Below are 12,131 nucleotides of genomic sequence, written 5' to 3' on the forward strand. Positions count from 1 at the left end.
GTGTGTGTGAGGTTGTAAGTGTGTGTGCAGGGCGTGTTCGAGAGCGGCAAGTGCGGCACGGGATGATGTCCGGCGGAGCTCGCCACGCTGCGCGCGCTGCTGCGCTCGGGCGGCGCGCTGCTGCGCGTGCTGGGCGCCGCCGCCGCGCTGCTGTACCACTGCCTGGCGCTGGCCGCGCTGCTGCTGTACCTCTGCGCCACGCGCCGCCGCCGGTAGCGCACCACCGCTCTACGTACGTGCTCACAGACACAACTCCACTTTCAAACTGTACTTAACCCTAATGTTATAATGCAACGGGTCTTAAACGCGATTGAAAATTAAAGGTTAGGATACCTTACTTGTTTACCCGACGTTTCGATCGAATTACATCAAACAATGTATGAAATTTTCAAACGCGTGTAAGACTCTTTGCATTATAATTTTATGGTGTACAAGTCGCGAGAGTTTAAAAATGTACTAAGGCCGTTACGAACGTGCGAATTACGGCATAAAAAACATAGACATGTGACAATGTGTGAGTGCGAGAGAGAGATTCCAATAAATTGACATGACTTTTTGTTACATTTAACAGTAGTTTATCTATTCAATAGCATTCAACCTCATATAAAAAACACTATTGAATAGATAAACTACTACTAAATGTACTCAAAAACCGCACATTAGTTCGGACGTTTGTAATAGCGAGTACAATAGACCAGCCTGCCTTAGCACGTAATAAAAACAAATATGATTTGTGAGCGTATAAAGGTCCAGTGTTATAAGAGCGGGTGTTGAGCGGCGCGAGCGAGGCGCGACCACGGGTGCCTTCTATATCAGTTGTATGTATGTATAGTAGGGGTGTCCTTGATGATACTACGTACTGTAGTGACGCACTCGTACTAGTACTTTTATAACGTGTACGTGTACGTATGCGTACGTAGTGAACGTATACGTGTATGTAGCGTATACTAGAGTTCATATATTTCAAGCAATCGGCAAGGTTAGCATAAAATCGATGCAGTTATTGAGTTGTATATGTAAGTAGTTTATAACTCGCGGTTTCGAAGGTACATTTAGCGGTAGTTTATCTATTCAATAGCGTTTAAACTCATATAAAAAACGCTATTGCATAGATAACTACCGCTAAATTTACTCAGAAAACGGGCAGAAGATACGTAATTATAATCGGCTGTCATTAATTCATGAGGTTTTCGAACAACTTGTGTTTCCAACATTTTGATGTCTTCCAATATGCACTTATTTTTGTTCCTACGGATAAATTGTTGACGAAATGAATAACTAAGCCTATTGTGTTCATTAAGTGCATAATTAGTATAAATCACATTTCAAAAATATCTTAATTATTTTGTAAACGAAATTATATGTAGCAGTAGTATTTAGACCAATATAGCTTTTTATATAATGATTGCAAAAAATCGACATTTACGTATCTTAGAACGAAGACATTCGGCTCTCAAAGTCTCAATGTATACCCATCCATATAATGACTGCGTCAAATGTTGCTTAACTTCACTGATTTCTACAAAAAAATATACAATACACGTTATAAAAGTACTAAGAATCGAGTGCGTTTTTTCAGTAAAATGTAATGACTGACAGTTTTCTTTGACTTAGTAAATACTCACGCATTAGTTTATTATTATATTATCTGTTCCATTCTCTAAAAGACATTTGTTTTTATATATTGTATGTTTTAAAGGCTCGTTGTGTACTGCGTGCACGTATATATACGTATACGTAGTGCGTGCACGCTTTCACAGCTTATAAATAAGTGTTAGATAACCTATCTGTTAATTAAGAGATAGCAAATGAATGGCGCAGTGGTTAAGGTCACCACGCCGCAACCATTGCGACGGGAGGTCGCGGCCTCGATTCTTACACGAAACAATTATTTATGTGATCCACAAATAATTGATTCGGGTCTGGTTGTGCTTTGTGTCCGTTGTTTGTATGTTTGTAAAAGTTCCCGCGACACAAGAACAATTTCTTAGTGCGGGAGATGTCTTTTTTAAAAGTAAATATAAATAAAAGAATATCTGTCAAACTTCTGTTTGATAAACTATCTAATACTTATCTATAAGAGGTGAAATAGAGCCTTAATATTGTTACTCTAACGGCCTGTTTTTTTAACAAGTAAGAATACAAAAATATTATGTTGTCTCTTTCTTTCGAAAGGTAAAGAAAAAGTCACCATGATGTTTTGTCCATTTACTAAATTAAAAGGCCTATTTAGGTGTTTGTTGGAAATGTTTTCTAAGTACCGAATGGCAGGACCAATGGTGAACTTTATTCCATTTAATAAAATAATGTTATGTAGTAAAACTATAAAAGAAATAGAGGTTTTACCTTATTTAACAGGGATTACAGCAGCATTTGGTAAATTACTAACTTATTGTAAAACTTTCTATAGTGCAAAGCATGTTATGAAGTCGGTACTTACACAAGGTTTTGTTCAATATTATAAAATTCACCAACAGCTGTCATCCTTAGACATCATTACCATCAAACAACTAAATTTTATTCTTATTTCCTTAAAAACATATCGTTTTTATATTACCTATATGTATATCAAGTGATGTTTTGTATATCGTGCAATGATTAGTTTATAAGTACTTCGTTTCCGTTTCCGTCATTAGAGGACATTCCCCCCATTTTACGGTTAGAGACACTAGCGCCATCTAGTTGTGAGAGCTAACAACTTCTAGATGTGTAACTAATGCCATCTATCAGACTTACTTGTATTTGTTGACATAAAATGTCATTATATTAGTGAGTCTTTGAAAGGTTTTTTCTACAGTGAACTAAATAGTTACTAATATGAGTGTTCGTAGTTCATTACTGGTTAAAACCAGGGAAGCTCAACTATTAAAATTGATAGGTTTTACTAATCTTTAGAAGGATTGTCGGGGATCTGGAAAATTTATGTATTGGAATAGATCATTTTAAAAAGGTCTGTCTGGATGTCTTTTTCAAGGTGTGCTGTACAGCTGAATTTTGAACTGAATGAAAAACAGTTAATTTGCCTATAGAACGAAAGTCTTTAAGAAAGTTCTAGGCTTATTTCCAAGGCTGAGAAGGGCCGAGAAGGCCCTTTCTTGCCTTTTGAGCCTATGTCTATATTCAGCGCAAACGACAAGACCTAAAGAAGGCCACTAAGTCATCTGTCCCATTCATACATTTTCTTAACCTCGGCTTCGTAGTCTAGTTCACTGTACAGTGTCTCTATACGTAAGACCTGTATAAAGCACCCAGATTTGTATAGTAAATATATTTTTTCACGTGGCGAGTTCCGTAAATTTAGTCTTCGTTAATCGAAGTTAGTTAAATATTAGTGTTATATCAATTGTACTGAATATGCTTGTTTTAACTTTTAGTTACACTAACATGCACAATTTTTAGTTTAATTATTGACAAATAGGTTAGTTTTTTAGTAAGCCAAAAGCCTAAGGACTTTTCGATACTTTATTTAACACCTATAACTTTTCTAATTTGACATTTTTATTCATTTTTGCTCTTCAAATACACCTAAAATGACGATCAATAATATTGCAGAATACAGCGTATTGCGTATTCATTGACTGTCAATATGGGTGGTCTGAGTTTGTCGTTTCCAATAGATTCACTAGTTCTCCTATCAAAATACTTAAACTCTCTCTAAGAAGTAAGAAACTAAAAGATATCTTATAGCCAGAAGATACCTAGGTAGTTGTAAAGCTACAAGTGAGTCAGTAATCGACTATTTTTGCACCTAAATCTTTTAATCGTTAGGCTTTTGGCTTCCAATACAAATCCACAAAGTCTCGCTGACTCCACACACAATATAAAATAACGTAGGTTATAATTAAATGTGATATACTGACCATCGCGTGTTGAACGACAATATCATGTAGATACATAGCTGCTGCCTTGACAAGTATATATTAGACTATGTAATAAATTAAATACAATAGTATCAAGTTTATACAGGCTCTATGTTACTAGTAACCTTCGCGTAAGCTTCGGTTATGTGGGTTTTAAACGGGGATTTGAAAGGCACACGATTTTTGCTGCGTGGTGAAAAGCGACCGTCTTCTTGGTATTCGGCTAGATTGCAAGCGACAAAATGCAAGCTTTGATAATCCGTTTTGTCAAGCGTCTAACGTGGTGGAAATCGTGCCGTGTAAATCTCTTTTTTTAGTGTCTTGTCTTTTTCTATCACAATACGTTTCGACTTGATTGAAAGGGACAAAATATTGATAAATACTAATCCGTGCTTATGCTACGCTTATTAGTAACTCTCGGTTTCTGAGGTTCATTTAGCGGTAGTTTATCTATTCAATAGCTTTTAATAAAAAAACGCTATTGTACATATAAATTACAGTTAAATGTACCTCAGAAACCGGGGGTAAAACAGTTAAGGTATAATTTGATACTTATTAAGTGCGTCTGTCACCAATTCCCGTATTACAATATCAATTATAATTTTGACAGATTTTCAGTGAAAAAATCGGATATATAAACATACTACAAGTAGAAAAGAAAATAAAAATTCTATAATATATTTTCAGTAACTACAAGACAGAACCTTTGTAAAAAGATATTTTAGGAAATTAATTACAAAATGTTATTTTACAAGTTCTAAGTTACTTTTATTAGCTTTCAAGTGCTTTCCAGATAATTGACCTTTAAGTGTTCTTTACTAATTGGCCTATAATTAAAAAGGCCTATATATGCCTACATATATCAACAATTAATTTTAGCTACACTATTTTCTAAAAAATATTATTATTAAGAAAAAATATAGTGTTTTGCTAAACTATGATTTAAGCAACTTTTAAATGTAGCAGTCAATTTTTATCGATAGTTCCGGAAACTTAGTCGAGTTTGTTTTCTTTTTTAATTTATATCTAAAAGACAATTTAGTTTATTTCAAACGCTGTTGGTTGTGACTATTATTTATTTACTAACAACATTTAGCAACATTTTTAATAGCCTCAATTTTATTCAGATATTTTGACATTTTGGACAGATTGAAAATGTGTGCAGCTTTTTCTGCCATTCTGCCAATAATGTCAAATTATTTCTGTTCTTAGTTATTCGATGATGGAACATAACCCTTCTTTGTATCTCGCAGTCGGGTAAAAAAAGGCTCTTAGAGTAATAGAATTTTTCCAAATTATTTTATGTTTTTAATGAGATTGGTACACCTTGGTATGTGTAATACACCTCTACCAGTACTTCTTAAAATACTGTCGTGATGAAATTTGTCTTAGTATGTTTTTTTTTGTTTATTTTAAAGCAAAGAGCTTTCGCTGTAGGTGTCTTATTAACGTACTAACTATTACAGGGTGTTGTAATTCTCTCACAAACATATAATTTAATATTTAAAATTTATTTGTTTTTTATTTTAAAAGACGGACAGATGTTTTTATTTAGAAAATTCTATTTTCTTGTATAATTTTAGTGACTTTGTTTAATTATTTTTATAAATATAAAAATAATATTTTCACGAGTGTATCGCTTCTGTGAGCTTTCATCTATTAACAGAAAGCCATATCGCATGCGTACTAGATTATCGTGAGCTTTTTACTGTGACGTCATTAAATTTTAATATGACTTACATATTCACTAGAAATTGTACCGGTTTTTTAACTAGTGATGCCTTAATTCGAGTTTTACGATCCATTTATCGTACATCTTTGTAACATTGGTTATATTAAAACTATAATTCTATAGTTTATGCTCCAGTGTTGCCCTTCTTAAATAATAAATTACTGTGACTACCCTCGACAATAAAATATTTTTGAAAATATGATCTGGTAGCTCACATAAAAATAAAATTCTTTGTTTTATTCTTAATTAATTCTTGTTTAAAGTGAAATACGCTTAGCTTTGCGTTATTTTCTTTATTTTTTTTGTATTTCTTACATAATGAAATATTATTTATTTATTGCTTTAATTTGTGAAGAAAATATCTAATATATCGGCTTAATAGCCAACCCCATAGACGGTACGGCCTTGTAGATAGATCCAAAAATAAATGTCTAAAATTTTAAATATATACCTAAGTAGTTATACGTATATCGTAGTGCGTTCATACAAAATATATTTTTAGTACAAATTAATATTTGTTTTGCGGCAATATGTTGATGATAACTAAACGTAACATTAAATACGTTTAATTGTCATTATATCATCAATTTATATAATATATTATTAATCCGTAGAACAAGTTTCAATGGTATATTATAATTGTTTTTTATACTTCATTTTGCATATGCACATTTAATTTAAAAACAATAGGTATTAAACACCAAAATAGCGTTTTCTCAATTAATTACTAAGTTACGATTAAATTTGTATAAATCAATTATTTATTTGATAGTGATAAGTAATGAATTTATTAATGAATAAATGAGAGTGTCCATTATTTTAATACGTCACCGAGTTGTAAGGCCTCTTAGCTAGCGGAACTAAATGTATAAGTTTTATCTATGTTGATGATGAAGATGTGGGCTGTAACCGTAAGAGGTTTCATTAAATAGAACTGCAGGTAAGTAGCCAACACTAATAGAGGCATGTCTTCCCATTTCTTAGATTAGAGCTCAGAGATTTAGAGCTCAAACAATATTTTCCTTTATCCTCTAGGTACAGCAGGCCTACTCCCGTCAGTATTAAGTCAAAAATTAAATTCGGTGTCTCAAAATCTACATTTAACAATTCTAATAGTTTCACTTTAAATTAGCGTTCAATCATGCGTTAGTTTGAAATTTAAAACTACGATTTAACATTTGTACGAACCAATGAGTTTGAGTTTCGACTCGATACTGTACCTAGAGGAGATTATTGTTTGAGCTATAATTATCGAAGCTCTACTCTTAGAAACGGGATAACATATCCCACTACCTAACGGCTGCTTGCCTATTATTATTTTTAGTTCATACAAGCTTTGCCTAGGCCTAAATCCTCGCCGCCCGACGAGTTAGCAAGTGTCATGTCTATCAACATTGATAAAATCTTATACTGCGCATACATTGTAAGATTTACAATTTTTTTTCAATTAAAATGTGTAATAATTGTTATTCTACAAATAAATATGATGACTTACATTTTATGTACAAGTAATTAATAGTTTTTATCAAGTCAATTCACAGTTTTAACTCACAATAGACAAATATATTTTTTTATGTATGTGTAAATTAAATATTTCATGTTTTTTTTTTGCGTAAATAATAAAGATTTCTTAATTGACAGCGTCTATGGCGCAAAGGTTATGGTAGCCATGCTACTACCAGTGCGTCAGGAGGTTGTGGATTCGGAACAAATATTTACGCGTAAATAGTTGTTTTGTGTGTGTAAGTACTTTGTATCTGTTGTTTGTAAGTTTATAAAAATCCCCGCGATACGAGCAATTCTAAGTACGGGAGTTGTTTTGATTGAAACAAAAAAATATAATGTTGCCATGTTTTAGGAAATTTTGAGATAACTAATGTCTTGAGCCCTATACACTAAATAATTCACTGATGTTGATTGATAATTATATTTCATTATACGGAATCAACTCAATCATATTTACCTCGGAATGCAAGTTGTCTTCGTCATAAAATACATAACCGCATTCATTCCTTTATGATATTAGATAATGAACATGCAACATAAGATTTACTGCCTTATAAACGACGTTTCAACACGGATCAGTTTATAAACGTTTTGTCTCTTTCACTCTAGTATAAAACTATCTATGAGTGAAAAAGACGAAAGTTTAATTAATTAGAAGTAAACGTTTATGAGTAAAGTAGTTATTGATAAATTATAGCTTTGTATTGTCAACTACTGCGTGAAAGTTAGGTGAAAAATAAGGTTTCTTACATATTATAGTCGGGACGGTCGGTTCGCTAGTATTTATCGAACAAACAAAACCTACTTGAAGTAACATTTTATTTTTATAGTCAACTTCTAAGAATAGCTATTGTGTTACGGGGACTTTTACAAACATACAAACAGCGGACACAAAGCACAACCACCCCCAAAACAATTATTTGTGGAACGAAGTATGGGAATCGAACCCTCGACCTCCCGACGCAATAGTAGCGGCATGGTGACCTTAACGACTGCGCCACGGAGGCAGTCAGATACTGCACTCGTTCGGCTTGTGTTTAAACCAAATTGTGACGTTCGGACCGGAAGGAATCGATACTCCTTCGGGTCCGATCGTCACAATTTGGTTTAAACCTTCAGGCGCGGCAGATTCCAGCGGCGTTTTTCCCGAATATTCTAAACATGTTCTAATTAATGCTGATCCGAATATGTGTATGTTCAAGTAAAGTAAGTCATCATATTTATATAAAATATCGTGTTGTTGCTATGTGCGGATATTTTAACGTTAGCGATGTAATGCGAATTATCAAATTGAGAGAATTAATTAAACGGAATGTTAACCAGCATAATGTAATGTAACAAATTAATTAGTTTTGTTAAGGATCAACAATAAAACGATGAAATGTTTTTCAAAATGTTGTTTTATTATAACGACTTTCTCAGTTCATACCCTGAAAAATGATGTGCCCTATACATATTTTATTTATTTATTCTTTTACCCCTTAATGTCCCACTGCTGGGCAAGAGTTTCCTCTGTCTGTAGTTTTTACTACAACACTTATGAAAATATGTAAAAATCAATAATTTAGTCATCCTGGCCAAGTATAAAAATGCTCAATTTGAGGACTTTAAAGTATCATATCTCCGAAACTGTGAGTCCTAATTTAAGTTGTATGGTACCAACGTAACGGCAGCACTCCACGCCACATGTTTATATTTGTTTGGACCGCCGTGTACTGTACATAACACGAACTAAATTAATGGAATATACTTATGGAATAAAAATATTGTAACTTACAATTAAATAATATATACATTTCCACATTCAGCAGGAAATAACAGTGATATTTCTGTTTAACAATAATAATATACTTAAATAACAGCATCAGTTTGAAAAAAATACAATATATTATTTGATAAATACTAATAATCGTCATGTAAGCTTATAGTGTTTTGTCGTTATCACTCATAAACAGTTTCAAAATTGATTGAAAGTGACAAAACACTATAACTAATCAGAACTTTATTAATAAGACAGCATGTGTTTAGGTATAAAATATTATATAAAACTTTATACTATGACTTCAAAACATCATCTAAATCAAAATTAGCATAAGAACAGAACTCATTAGCCAAATTATTTCTATGTCCAGGTTTAAACTGACACACTTTCAAATTGAGCAGCTTTTCTACATGTTCCTTCATAATGGCGCCCGTGCATACAACGATTTTATCTTTGGCTAAATGTTTGATGGTCTCCGAGGTCTTGGTCAGGCACTCCTCTGAGAGGAAGGGGGGGTCGGCGATGACTAAGTCGTAGGAGTGGCTCATTTCGGGGGGGAGTTTCAAAGGCTCGTTGTAATCGTAATGTATGAAGTCCATTGCCGCCAGCTGTAGGAAGCGATTGTCGTATTCTAGTAGTCTCACTGAAAATTATACAAAATGGTTTTAGGTAAGAGTTTTATAACTTTTAATTGTTTTAAGGGTTCTTAATCAATTCTGGGGGCTATTGTGTATCTCAGTTGAGAAGTATGCTGTGCTTTGTTTTCTCCCATAAATTATGGTGATTATTAACACATTATGTCAAAGCAGCAAGGTACTGAATAGTGACAATCAATTTCACACACACTAGTTGTCAACTGAGGTACACAATAAGCATGCTAGTATGTCAAATTTCATTAAAATCTTTCCAGCCGTTTTTTCTTAAAAGAGTAACAAACAAACATACATACATCCTTACAAACATTTCTCTTTACATTTTTAATCCTTTAGTAAAAAGGTTTAGTTCTGAAATAGAATAATACCTGTAGCTCTATCTCCAGACTGTGTCCTCAACTGATCTTTAAGTGGTGAGTATAGTGTGGGACATGAGATAAGAGCAACTTTGCCATCGTCTTGTACAGTTTTATCAATTACTTTCACCAGGGACTGTATTGTCGCATCGTCGTACCAGAACTGACTTAGTTGCTGAAAACAACATAAAAAAAATACATGAAGTGTCCAAATTGTAATATTTTACTGAAATTTCTAATTTTAATTTATTACTATTTAAATCAAATATTTATTTGTTAAGCTTAGTCAAAAATTAGACTACGTATATAAATAACATAATTATATAATGCATCGGTAGGTATACTGTTTTGTTCCTAGACATACAATCTATGTATAAATATCTGACAGAAAAACAAAATATTTAATTTATTTTTAAAAGGGCACCTACATTTTCTAGGAGATTGTAATGTTTGATAATAAAAGGTATTACCCACATAAATCAATAGTTATGTAACACAGATACCAATGGATATCTGGCTGGACTAATGCAATACCAAGCTCAGAATTTAGGCAGTTAAAAGTATAGTCATACCCAATCTTCTTCTTCAAGTATAGCTTTATTCAATGCTTCTTTATCATCTACCATCTTTGCAAGGAGTGCCTGCCTAGCCTGGTCCTCCATGTAGACCTCCTTGAGAGCTGCTAGAGTCTCAGCTGACAGGGTGGGGACATCATCATCACTGTCACTAGCCATTGTGAACTACAACCTGATGATGAAAAGAAATATTATAATGTATTTAATATACTAATCTAATATAAAATGTTTTCAACTAAGTACTATCAAATTGTATCTTAATAATATTAATTCTATCAAGAATTGCTGTTTTGGACATCCTAAGTTAGAGTTAGGAAACCCCTATGTACTTGAAGTAGATATTTTTTCTACATAAGGTCCATGAACAGCAAAATATTTTTATTTTTTTATTTTATTGAATTAAATTTTACTGTTTAGTAAATACCTACTTATCTAATATCGTAATTTGATATATGCTTCTATTTAAAACCTCTATTGATGGACATACAACTAACGTTGTAATTTTACTATAAAACTATATCTGGCATCAGATATGAAGCGTATAATTTCATAACAATAGGTGGTTCGCGGTATATTTGCATTTTGGAGCAGTATCGAGACTTTCTCTTTCGTAATTGTCGTTATCTCACCGATCTAATAATTTCCGTGCCGTAACGAGTTAGATCATACAACAACACACTTGCGTACTCGAGACTGCTTTTAAAATGTGACAGCTAAAAATAGGTTAGTTTGCCGCAGTGCTCGACGCAAACAATATGTATCGAAACATAGCGAGATAAAAATTAAATACAACGAGACAGAGTGGAGATAGCTTTAGAAATGGACATATCTTGAATTGTGAGTAACGTCACTTACTTAATTAACGTTTGTTATTCTTTTTTTAATGCAGATTCATTAAAATTCATAAAATTCTAACCTTACCAAAATAAGTGTTAACAATATTTTTGACAGGTGTAGGGTTGCTGCGTAAGAAATTGAAAATCTACCAAAAATGTTTTATTTTTGTCAATTTGACAGGGAATTCTTTTTGTTTCACAGAAATCATAATGGAGCTTGAAAACCTAAAAGTATTAAAACTACACGAGTACCCACATTATATGAAGCCATGTTGCCAGTTAATAAACGACGAGTGGCCTCGCAGCGAAACAGCCAGAATGCTGTCGCTAAGAGCTTCTTGCGACAACCTACCTACCAGTTTAATTCTAATTAATGATAAGAAAGATCTCCTAGGTCATTGTAAGTTAACTTCAATACCTGGTATACCTGAGAGTTGTTTTTTGGAAGTTGTAGTCATAAGTAAATCAATGCGAGGCAGACGATTAGGAAGTTACTTGATGAGACAGGTTGAAGAATACTGTAGAAACGTGCTTAAGTTGAAAATGCTTCATTTATCAACAAAAGGACAAGAAAACTTCTACGCACAACTCGGTTACGAGATGTGTGAACCAGTATCTATCTATGGTACAAGTTTTGGAAGGAACTCACCTGTTCAAGTAAATAATAAGAATCAAAATCCAGTGCCAGTAATTAGTGATACACAAGTAGTTGGGTCTCACCCGCCGCCGCCGCCACCCCCACCGATGCCGAAACCGAAGAGTTTTATGGCAAAACTTACAATGAAATCAACGAAAACTTATATGTTTAAGTATTTGTAAGAATACAAATATAATTTAACTAACCACCATAC

General features: G+C 33.2%; 3 protein-coding genes across 9 annotated transcripts in view; 2 read left to right on the forward strand and 1 right to left on the reverse strand.

Annotated features, from left to right (window-relative positions):
- The window catches only part of Klp98A (kinesin-like protein 98A), a 56,208-nt gene extending 47,876 nt beyond the window's left edge, over positions 1-8,332 (forward strand). For both annotated transcript variants that reach the window (XM_076127124.1, XM_076127123.1), the window contains exon 27: positions 31-8,332. In XM_076127124.1, the coding sequence (XP_075983239.1) occupies positions 31-66 (36 nt within the window). In that variant the 3' untranslated portion in view covers positions 67-8,332. The remainder of the gene's footprint in view (positions 1-30) is intronic.
- A 148-nt stretch (positions 8,333-8,480) lies between these two features.
- LOC142981310 (EEF1A lysine methyltransferase 1) lies at positions 8,481-11,419 on the reverse strand. 5 transcript variants are annotated; one of them, XM_076127129.1, is made up of 4 exons: positions 11,366-11,419; positions 10,442-10,616; positions 9,882-10,044; positions 8,481-9,503 (listed from the first exon to the last, which is right to left on the reverse strand). In XM_076127129.1, exons 2-4 carry the CDS (start codon positions 10,601-10,603, stop codon positions 9,154-9,156), a joined length of 675 nt encoding a protein of 224 aa, XP_075983244.1. In that variant the 5' UTR covers positions 10,604-10,616; positions 11,366-11,419; the 3' UTR covers positions 8,481-9,153. The 5 variants fall into 5 exon arrangements, with proteins under 5 accessions (XP_075983244.1, XP_075983241.1, XP_075983246.1 ...); XM_076127126.1 differs by having other exon boundaries at positions 11,300-11,409; XM_076127131.1 differs by having other exon boundaries at positions 11,361-11,384.
- Positions 9,415-12,128, forward strand: Naa80 (N-alpha-acetyltransferase 80). 2 transcript variants are annotated; one of them, XM_076127132.1, is made up of 2 exons: positions 9,415-9,529; positions 11,483-12,128. In XM_076127132.1, the coding sequence occupies exons 1-2, from the start codon at positions 9,520-9,522 to the stop codon at positions 12,097-12,099; spliced, it is 627 nt and encodes a 208-aa protein (XP_075983247.1). In that variant the 5' UTR covers positions 9,415-9,519; the 3' UTR covers positions 12,100-12,128. The 2 variants fall into 2 exon arrangements, with proteins under 2 accessions (XP_075983247.1, XP_075983248.1); XM_076127133.1 differs by lacking the exon at positions 9,415-9,529 and adding an exon at positions 11,142-11,281.
- Positions 12,129-12,131: the final 3 nt, after the last annotated feature.

The sequence above is a fragment of the Anticarsia gemmatalis genome, chromosome 19, assembly GCF_050436995.1.
Source record: "Anticarsia gemmatalis isolate Benzon Research Colony breed Stoneville strain chromosome 19, ilAntGemm2 primary, whole genome shotgun sequence".
In the NCBI taxonomy this organism is placed as follows: Eukaryota; Metazoa; Arthropoda; class Insecta; order Lepidoptera; family Erebidae; genus Anticarsia; species Anticarsia gemmatalis.